The sequence below is a fragment of the Eurytemora carolleeae genome, unplaced genomic scaffold (genome assembly GCF_000591075.1).
Source record: "Eurytemora carolleeae unplaced genomic scaffold, Eaff_2.0 scaffold730, whole genome shotgun sequence".
In the NCBI taxonomy this organism is placed as follows: domain Eukaryota; kingdom Metazoa; phylum Arthropoda; class Copepoda; order Calanoida; family Temoridae; genus Eurytemora; species Eurytemora carolleeae.
Window position 1 is genome coordinate 144,268 of NW_019396934.1, and position 10,503 is coordinate 154,770.

Here is a 10,503-nt window from a genome sequence, read left to right on the forward strand (position 1 = left end):
ATAGGCAATACACAATTTTAAATGCAATAAAATAGTGTTATTTTAGAAATAGAAAGTTAAAAAACAAAAATAAATACAAAATAATGACATTTACAAGTAACGAACACATAATGACATTAAAATATAATAAATCTAAATGTTATTGGGCTGCTGTTACTGAAACAAACATCAATTAGTGTCTATAAAGAGGGACCGTCCCTTTGCGCTCGAATTCTGAACGAAAAATCGGCTTTTTCTCCGACCACGGTTGTCTTTGAAAAGTAAGATTATTACCAATCAACAGCGAATAGGCTGTTTAGTTTACCCTGAAATTACCCAAATAAGTGACCGGTCCCTTTAAGGTTGCCAATGGAAAAGTAATCTTAGTTTTATCTTTGAGAAGTTACATTGTTAAAATATTTTTTCTTCTCAAAAAAATATTCCTAAATAAAATCATTGATTTTCTCTAAAAATCAAAATTAACGATGTTTTGAAAAATTATTTCAAAATTTGATCATTTTATTTGTTATGATCCTTAAATCATAATTTCTGATTAAACTTACATTGTTAAACATGTAAATATGGTATACAGGGTTACCCACAGGCCACAAAAGATGAGACTATAGCGACGATTGTACGAATCAAAATCATCTTCAAACTTCTGATCGTTATATTTGCTCATTAAAGTCTCATCATTTGTAGGTATCCCTGTATCCTTAGTATCTATGAAATGTAGATTATTGCAGTACAAGGTTCCACACATGAAAATTACACTTTGTAAATTTCTTGATAATTGTTGCAATAAAATAATTATGATATAAATATTGTTGATATAAAGAATTACGTCTTTTATAATTAGTAGACAAAACAAAATAAAGGTGATGTTCATTTTGTGTGGGCAACCTTGTATATGCCGTGAATATGATCTTTAAAAAACTGTTTTACACTTGTGATGTGCTTTATCTTTGGTAGCAAATAGTATTTTGTCAAAGTTTTGTCGTCTTATTTCAGTGCCAAAGCATATAAATAAAAGTTTAAATTATTTTTAAAGACTAAGATACCATCCTATAGGCGCAGGGTGGAATACTGAATAGTGCTTATTTATATCGATAAATTATTCGAGAGGAAAGTTCTAACAAAACTGCGATTTTTAGGTTTTATAACTATCATTGTAACCGTAAATCAAACTGATGAATTTAATTTGAATTTGTAAATTGTGACAATATACAGCTTCATTCAATGTTTGCCTGAAACCCTATTTTGAGATCCCAAGACCGGGGGGGGGGAGGGAGGGGCTCAGCTTCTGTTGGGGGTTGAGCACGTTACACTTTTGAGGACCTGAGCCCCCCCCCCTGTGTACACCCCTGTCTACTGTATAATATTGCTAAGCCGATTGCTTTACTCATTGACATCTCAAAACTTTAATTGAAAAAGATCCAGGAGTTTTTTTTTCATTTCCGGAATACACTAAATATTTTGCCACTGAAATTCGCAAACCGCTGTTTGGAATTGCAAAGGAGGTTTTTCCACAAACTCTGATTTTCTAATCTCTATATCATTGTAACCCAATGCATGATGGACCTGAGATATTAAAAATTAAGATATCTGTTTGATTAAATTTTAAATTGAAATTGAAATTAAATTTGTAGGGTTTAGATAATTTGAGTTTGTGGCAAAAACTTTCAAATTTTCATCGTTAATCGATATATTAGCGTATTTAAAATTAAGGTTCGCTAAAAAGTAAAAAAGTGTAAATTGAAACAAATACCATGATAATTTCAGTTTTATTTTCTTTTTAAAATGGTGAAATAATGAGTTGATCCCTTGGTTCTTGTTTCCCACAACACAACCTAAATTTTACATTAATAAACTCGAAAATATTTCTTAAAAAGAAAAAAAGTTTTGATTCTTAATTCTTAAATTCAAGTGACCCCCATTCACAGTGAAATTCACAACGGTACCCTTTGTCTGAGCAAAAGTCAATGTTTCTCTTTTTAAAATTTAAATATTCTAAATTGTATATTCTCTCATGTATAATCGGATTTCTGCTTTAGAAATATTTTAATTAAACTTAATAATGTTTGAAGCTAGAAAACCGACAATATCTTCCAAACTATAGATCAGAGAAAGGTTAAACTGGTAAATTTGGGAATCCGGTATATTTCACTTGAAAAATTACATTACAAATTACAAAATGAGAATAAAAATCGTGTAACAAAAAAGTTGGATTAAGAAAATTATAAAAAAAACTTATCAATCCAAGAAAAGTTTTGAGATTGCTACTAATAAGAATTTATCTTTTTTATTCATTCTTAAAGTTATTTCACAGTTCCTTTTCAGAATTATTGATTATCAATTTTACAAAGACGACATTTTAAAATGCATCAATTCTCGAAATCTAACGATTTATTCATGAATATTGAACAAGACTAAATGTCCAACGGGAAGGCAAATTTACAAAGACTGCAGTACACTTTTTTTGCGTAAATTAAGCTTTTATGTTCTTAATTGAAAACAAAATTTTCATGAATTTTTTTTTTTAAAAGAACACCATGCAAATATAATGATTACCTTTAAACCACATTTTTCAAACACGTTGAACAGTGTTTCCTGAGTTTAAAAAACTTTATTTTCGAAAATATTTTGATAAATTTTCCTTTCTTCATCTTTCTGTTCCAGGTATTTTGTTTCGTATAGAAAACAAGTATCATTTTAAATGCGACAAATTTCTCCAATTATTCAATATTTTATCATTTTTACAATTTTTTTTGAGAGAACTACTAAATAAATTGTAGATATATAGAACCTTTTTCAATGAGCACGTTACTGTAAATGTAATTGAAGTTACTTGAAATGATGTCGACAAATCCTTTAAACATTTTTAAACAATTGAAAAGAAGAAGTTTCTTATTCCTTGTCAATATTTAGCACAGGAAACATTGCACTTCCAACAGTATACCTCTCCTACCAAATATTATTATTATAAATATTATTTTATCATTATTTAAACATTATCATTATCATTTTCAATACGATTGATACGTACTATTATTATTTTAATTATTATAATTAGTATTAATAATGGTATTTTCATAATCATTAATGTTATTATTATTATTATTATTTATTATTACAACTATTTCTACCTTGAGACCCATAAAATTGTGGAATAGGAAGACTCTAAATTTCTTAAATGTCGTCTTCCGATTTCATAGTTTTATGGTTAGCTGATTGTATTTACCCCCTACCTCGTGTAACGAGCCTTGAACTATAAGTAACCCGCCTTCTTTTAACCAATTTAAACTTCTATTTATCACAGTTTCTTCAAACATTCAAAATATAGATTTTTAAAAAAACTTGAAATAAAACTTGAAATAAAAAATAATTTTTAAAATTTTAAAGTTTTTTTCTGTATTTTTTGTGTTTTCCTAGTTGCTCCGTATTCACTGCTACCACATCCCACACTACAAAAAAAGATATTTTTATTAGATAAAATATCCCGATTTAAAGAAAAAGTTATTTAAACACTTTTGTTTCATAACAACTTTAAAAGTAAAAATAAGTAAAAAATTATGTTAAGTCCCAACTATGGCCCATTTACAATTGCCAAGTATTTATGATAAAAATTATAAACACATATATACAAGTATAAAAGCATTACTAAAGTAGATATGTTTGTATGTCAAACACAAGGATAACAGACTTTTCCTTATTTATCTACAGAAAAGCCAGTTATTTTTTAACACTTTTTGTTTCCAAGCTGGTTTGATTAATATAATATTTAACATTATCTTTCTAGAAGTGACAGAATGTGATCATTAACATTAGAATTTTAGATTACTGCGTCGTACATAGAATATTCTGATTTTTCCAGGAATACATGTGACGTCATCAGTGTTGAGTCACACAGTACGCTAGCGTACATTCCAATTTTACGGCGTTTTACACAACATTTAAAAGACATGTACAATGATATCTCTGTCCTCGATGATCTCAAAGGTTAAAGGGTACCATTGTGAATAAGGGATGTCCACGTCTTTACATTGAAGGCCACTTGAAATTACGCGCTTACTGCCTCTTTAATCATGAAATAGTGCTCAACATTACAGCACTTAATCATAAGTGCGTCCTCTTTTGCACCGCAACAAAAAAATGTTGAAAATGTGAAAATAAATTTAAAATAAAATTTTCATATTTTACCTAAGGAGCAGATCAATATATCGAATGGTGTCAATCCGATATCGCTGGTGAATACTAAAGAGAAACTTCCTTAACTATATTCTAATTGGGCGGAAGTTAAAAAAAAACCATTTTGTAAAAAAAATGATAATAAAGTGTTTTTTCCTTGTGAGGTAGAGAGGTCACATGGTAGAACAGATTTTATATTTTTCCTAGGATTTAAAAATTGTAAAAAAAATAATATTATTATTTTTCATAAAAAATTTACCTTACTCGATCTTCGATTTCGGTAACATTTGGATTGAGCTCTAATACACCCTGAAATTGATTTTTTGTACTTATTTGTTTGTTTTATTCTGATATCCTAATAACATTTTAATCATGAATTGATAAATATGTAACTTTCAAAACTAATTGTTTGTTTTTTTGACTAATTGACTAATGTTTTTAAAAATTGATATTTGAATTTGGCAGACATTTATATGGTTTTGTCATTTGAATGCAACTTATGATAAATTTTTTTTTTTCAACCTTGTCAAATATTAATCAATCAATGACCGTTGACAACTTAATGATTGATTGATTGAGTGTTTGAATGGTTAATTAAAAACAGTTTTGAAATTGTTAAATACTTATCATATTAGGCTTTTAGAGCGCCTCGCTCTCCTTTTATAATTACAACTTCAGCTTTAATCTGTTGCTGTTCAAGTCGCTATTTTGGTCAGATCCGTTAAGTCGTTTTAACCATAGAGAATAGAATATATATTAGAAAGGAATTTAAAGAATCTCTCGGTATGAATTTTTTCAGTCCCCTTCAGCCTGAAAGGGAATTCAAAGTGTACAAATCATGTAAATGTTCACAAATTATGTGCAGTAGAGTACATTGATACAGTATGTTCCCTAGACTATTCATTTCAATTTCGAATTTTTTAAACTGTTAAATAAACTTTATAATGAACTAGGTGAATAAAAACATCATTTGATTTATATAATTATAACGGAAAATCATCGTTTGTAAAGTGGAAGGCATAAAGTCTATGTGAAATGATCATTGGTCAATTATGAAACCAGCCTATTTCATAATTTGGCTTTCTTTTAACAATAATTTTAGATTTTCTATAAAATGATATTCCCAGGCCCAACAGGTTATATAGCATAAATATGTGAAGTACACCTGCAGTATGGAAACAGTACAACAAAATGGCCGTTTTACACTTTTTTCTAGTAAATTCCCCTCGAAATATATATTCTATTCTCTTTGGTTTTAACGTTTTTTTAATGGAGTTACCTGAAAACTAAAGTATGGGTCCCAGTTCCAGCACCCGTCCTCACTGTGTAAATAATCAATTAAAGAGACGTAAGTTACCCTCCGTTTATAGAGTGGCATGTTCAATTCACAACGCTTAAAACTTTGTCTGATGAAGATCGAATGAGATAATCATGTATTTAACTTTAAAAACTTAGTTATTTTTAAGTGTGGTATCTTTTAAAATTGTGATTTACGCATTTCTGCTACAGAAACAATAGAGATTTTTTTTAATGAAACACTTTTTAAACCGGGAAAATAACGATATTCTCATAATTATTGGTTAGTTGAAGGTAAAAAGGGTACCATTGGTAATTGGGCACACCCTTTTTATGGAGAACCACTCCATAAATCCGGAGTTATGATTTTAAACAGAAAGCCCTTTTCTTGCTAAGAACGAGATCTTTCATTCACTCGGTACAAATCCGCGAATGATAAACTCACAAATCAGCGAAAAAAAACCCTGAAAAAATATCTGCTGAAATTGAAAATGTTAATAACTCAATTGCAAATAATTCTTTAAATATCTATAATTGGAAATTACATTATATTGATATGTTTTACCTGTTTAACCACTTTTTTAACTCTCGTCTATTCCCTTCAAGCAAATCAGCAAGGTATATTCTAAACAAGATATATGATCATTGATCAGATGATACAGAGCAGTCCCATATCATATTGGATTATCTGCAAGCTTTAACGCCAAGCTATACGGAAATTTTTAATGAACTATTAAAACAGTAACAAAGTTACTGTTTTAATAGTTCACACAATACTCAAAAAACCTGGTATTTTCTGTCAGAAAATTTTTATATTAGCCTTATACATTTTTTAATGGTTCATTTTATTAAAATTTTTGAAATAGCCCCTGAAATCTCAATTTATAGAGCTTTAAGCGATATAATACGATGTGGGACACCCTGTATATTCTGCTTGATTGGCAGAGAGAGTTTTCGGGCAAGATTGATAGCCATAGTTTAGTAATTTAGACACAATAGGCGCTTATTTGTCAAATAGATTCTTAAGCAGAAAATTATGAGAGCTCATTTATCAATTAGAATAAGTATTTGATCAGAGGCTATCCATTGTCCAGAGTGTAAACTTTTAAAATAAATTCTTTAGAATTCTTAATATTTGATCTCTGAACTTTATCTTTCATTTTTCTAACAAACTGTTATTAGTTTTTACCTTTTTGATACTCTTGAAGCTGAAATAATGTTGCAAATAGATGGACCACATCCTAGATCCAGTATAGTCGGCCCACCTCCATTATCTTATATATTGATAAATGGATAGATAGATAGATAGATAGATAGATAGATAGATAGATAGATAGATATATTGATATGTATAATTATATAGATTTATATATAAATACATATACGTACAGATATAAGCTGAAAAGTTCCTGGGTTTTGGACACAACCATCCAATGGCCACAAAATATTGATAGCTTCTTTTCAGTAAAACTAAAAATATTCGATGGACACATTCAACCATATAACTAATAAATCCAACTTTTTGCAATAAATTGATACATCTAAAGAACAATATAGAAAACTAGCTGAAGGGCCCGGCGCTGCCTGTGGAATTTTAAAAAAAAAATTTTAGCTTTTGACAACCCCCGGCCACCCATGAGCGTCCACAAAAAATTTCAGCCCAATCGGTCCAGCTGTTTGGCCGGTTATACGCAACATATATAGATGTCTTGTTTTATTTTATAGATAGATATTCATAAAATGGTTCCGAATCATGCAAATCCCCCAATTTTATTGAAGAAATTTTTAGGAAAAAAGTAAACATTGTTGAAGAAAGACGGCTCCTTCAATCTTATGTGTATTGGAGAATTTGTAGCCGTTGGACTGCTTGGTAGAGCCTATAGAAGCAAAAGGAGCTATCATACAGATAAATACAACAGCCAGTGTATTTTTGTGGTAAAATTTGATTGTACTGTGCCCTGGAAACATTGAATTCTACAAAGAAATAAGTTTTGGAACAGTTCGTGGAATGGATTCCAGAAAAGTAAGGCTTTCTACAGAGCAGGGCAGTTAAAGGAATGGATTCCAAAAAAGTAAGGATTCTTTAGAGCAGAGAAGTTCGTGGAATGGACTCCAGAAAAGTAAGGATTTCTACAGAGCAGGGCAGTCATCATGGAATGGATTCCAGAAAAGTAAGGATTTCTACAGAGCAGGGCAGTTATCATGGAATGGATTCCAGAAAAGTAAGGATTCTTCAGAGCAGAGAAGTTCGTGGAATGGATTCCAGAAAAGTAAAGATTCTACAGAGCAGATCAGTTCGAGAAATGTGTTCTGGAAAGTGAAGGATGATGCAGAGGAGAGCAGTTCGTGAAGTGTGTTCTGGAAAGTGTAGGACGCTACAGAGCAGAGCAGTTCGTGAAATAGGTTCTGGAAAGTGTAAGATGCTGCAGAACAGAACAATTCGTGAAATGTGTTCTGGAAAGTATAGGATGCTAAAGAGCAGAGCAGTTGTGGAATAGATTTCTAGAGAATAAAGGATGCTGCATGGGGTCTTCACTATAACATAACATTCGTATATCTGTAATTGTTTATTCACTAATAAATCTATTCACTAATAAATCTATTTAATTAAACATTGTTTAAAATTGAAGTTACAAGGCAACTAGATATCCCAATATCGAAAGAAGAAAAAAAAAACTTTATTCTGTGTACTTAATGCAATTTTTATTTGCAAAAATGGTTGTCCTGAGTTGAAAACTTTAGAATGGGATATCCTTAATCCCGATCAGTTAATTAATCTGGATATTAATATCAAGAGGAGAACAAGAAATATTTAATCTGGAGATTTAGAAAAAGAGGAGATCAAGCATTGATCTCGATATCCACCATTCTAAAGTTTTCAGCTCTGGTTGAGTGTTAAAAGCAGATTAGATATTAGTAAGCTATTAGCATGAATTCTCATCATTACGTTCTTTTTAGCTTTCTGGACTATTTCAATTCAAGTGAATGCGTGTTAATATATTCTTTAATTAATTGGTTTGCAGGAGATTCAGAATATTATAAAGTGATCAGTTCCACAAAAATTAAAGGGGACATTTTTTTCCATAATGGTTTAGGTACATCCAGCCAGATAGATACATCATAACTTCCTGATCTTATATTCAGTTATATAGGAGGAGAATACTCTATCCTTGAACTCCTAAACCAACCTGGGAACTCCTGTAGGAGGTATTCAGTTATATAGGAGAAGAATACGCTATCCTTGAACTCCTAAACCAAAACTCCTGTAGGAGGTATTCAGTTATATAGGAGGAGAATACTCTATCCTTGAACTCCTAAACCAACCTGGGAACTCCTTTAGGAGGTATTCAGTTATATAGGAGGAGAATACTCTACCCTTGAACTCCTAAACCAACCTGGGAACTCCTGTAGAGATATTCAGTTATATAGGAGGAGAATACTCTATCCTTGAACTCCTAAACCAACCTGGGAACTCCTGTAGGAGGTATTCAGTTATATAGGAGGAGAATACTCTATCCTTGAACTCCTAAACCAACCTGGGAACTCCTGTAGGAGATATTCAGGTATATAGGAGGAGAATACTCTATCCAAGAATTCAGCCCACTCCTCTCTGACTCCTTGTGCCCAAGCATTAAGATATGCTACAGGGTAGAAATCACTGAAATTACATTTCTATATTTCATTCTCATTAAATAATCTTAATTCAAATATTTAATTTTTATCTTTGGATAGACAGAGACATTTTTTTTATTTTAATTGAATGATTTAAAGTTATTTTAATTGGCTCTCCTTGTCTACATTATAGTTTCAGTAGAAGTAAATATTTCAATTTACGTTTAGCGCCGATTGAAGGATTCATAACTCTAATTGGATAATGAGATAGATAGAAAGATAGATGTCGTCATACTATTTCTATTGGTTCAGAATAGACAACAAACACATGACTTAACCCTGGTTGGATGAGGAGCTAATGGACTCAGCATACAGGAGTGTCTAAAGGCCGATTCACCTTTTAAACCTTTGTCAGGTCTAGGATCCTTATTTTTTAGCTGCAAATAAGTGCTTATATATTTAACTTTGAATGCACTTTGTACTTTTTTTAAAATTAATTAATATATTTTTTTTTCTTGGCATCACAGAAATACTGACTGCAATTTTCTATATGATCAGTCAAATATTTCAAGGTAACCCTTGTGAATCGGACATGGAACTCTGTATAAACTGAGATTTGTTGCTTGAAATATTACGTGTACAGTCCCTTATATTAGCAAGACAGTTCAAACATTAAAATCTAAAAATTCCTCAAGGTTTGGTGCATTTTTCTAAGTTCCTCAGGTCCAATCGGTTTCTTATCTTCATTTTTCGTGTCCTCCATTGTTGAAACTTTATCACTCATTTTGTCTATGGACTTTTTTTTTAATTGTGTTTTTTATGATATTTGAACAAATAAATTAGAATATTTCATCAAGACTGTGCACATTTTTTTATAATTATGTCTTTGCAACTTTACATCGTGAAACTTATATTTATTGCAAAAGAATTCAATTTTGGATTTAAAAGGCTTTTAGTTATTATACAAAAACTCGTTAAACATGTCATACGGTTTATTTCACTCTTTGAATAAATTCACTTAAAGTTAAGTTAATGTCCATTAAATATTTTCTGGGACTCACTTTGTTGACTCTCCTTTCTCTGCTCCCCTCTTATACTCCTATACACATTACTTTCTTTTTCTTTCTTTAGAAACATAGAAAGCTTTCTTGTTCTGAACTAACATAATTTCTTGTTTTTCATGTTTATTCTAATTTCTATTATTGTTTATTTTTCTAAAATAAGACGTTGTTGATTTACGAAAAAATGATGGTTAGTGATATTTTTAAACCAATTCTTAGGTGTCAAGTTAACGTCGTCTTCGAACTACAATTTTAATGTGCAAGTATCTTTGAGAATTCTTTTACCTTAAAATTGACAGAAAATGCCGAAAATCATAAAAGAAAAAGTTTTCTGTTATTACAAAAGAATTGAGTTTTTGCAACAAAC

General features: G+C 30.5%; 1 protein-coding gene across 2 annotated transcripts; it reads right to left on the reverse strand.

Annotated features, from left to right (window-relative positions):
• Positions 1-1,744: 1,744 nt before the first annotated feature.
• On the reverse strand, positions 1,745-10,137 carry LOC111710293 (nicotinamide N-methyltransferase). 2 transcript variants are annotated; one of them, XM_023484347.1, is made up of 13 exons: positions 9,765-10,137; positions 9,000-9,121; positions 6,653-6,737; positions 6,029-6,088; positions 5,447-5,489; positions 4,427-4,476; positions 4,324-4,370; positions 4,180-4,233; positions 3,408-3,443; positions 3,228-3,301; positions 2,893-2,943; positions 2,551-2,589; positions 1,745-1,829 (listed from the first exon to the last, which is right to left on the reverse strand). In XM_023484347.1, the coding sequence occupies exons 1-13, from the start codon at positions 9,857-9,859 to the stop codon at positions 1,764-1,766; spliced, it is 822 nt and encodes a 273-aa protein (XP_023340115.1). In that variant the 5' UTR covers positions 9,860-10,137; the 3' UTR covers positions 1,745-1,763. The 2 variants fall into 2 exon arrangements, with proteins under 2 accessions (XP_023340115.1, XP_023340116.1); XM_023484348.1 differs by lacking the exon at positions 4,180-4,233.
• Positions 10,138-10,503: the final 366 nt, after the last annotated feature.

Bases quoted from the DNA above. Each gene is read 5' to 3' on its own strand.
- LOC111710293 (XM_023484347.1), bottom strand. From the start codon at position 9,859: ATGAGTGATAAAGTTTCAACAATGGAGGACACGAAAAATGAAGATAAG. The intron at 9,122-9,764 runs GAATTTTTAGAT...ATGTAATTTCAG, and splicing joins AAAATGCACCAAACCTTGAG to TGATTTCTACCCTGTAGCAT. The intron at 1,830-2,550 runs GTAATCATTATA...TGTAAAATTTAG, and splicing joins TTGAAAAATGTGGTTTAAAG to GTTGTGTTGTGGGAAACAAG.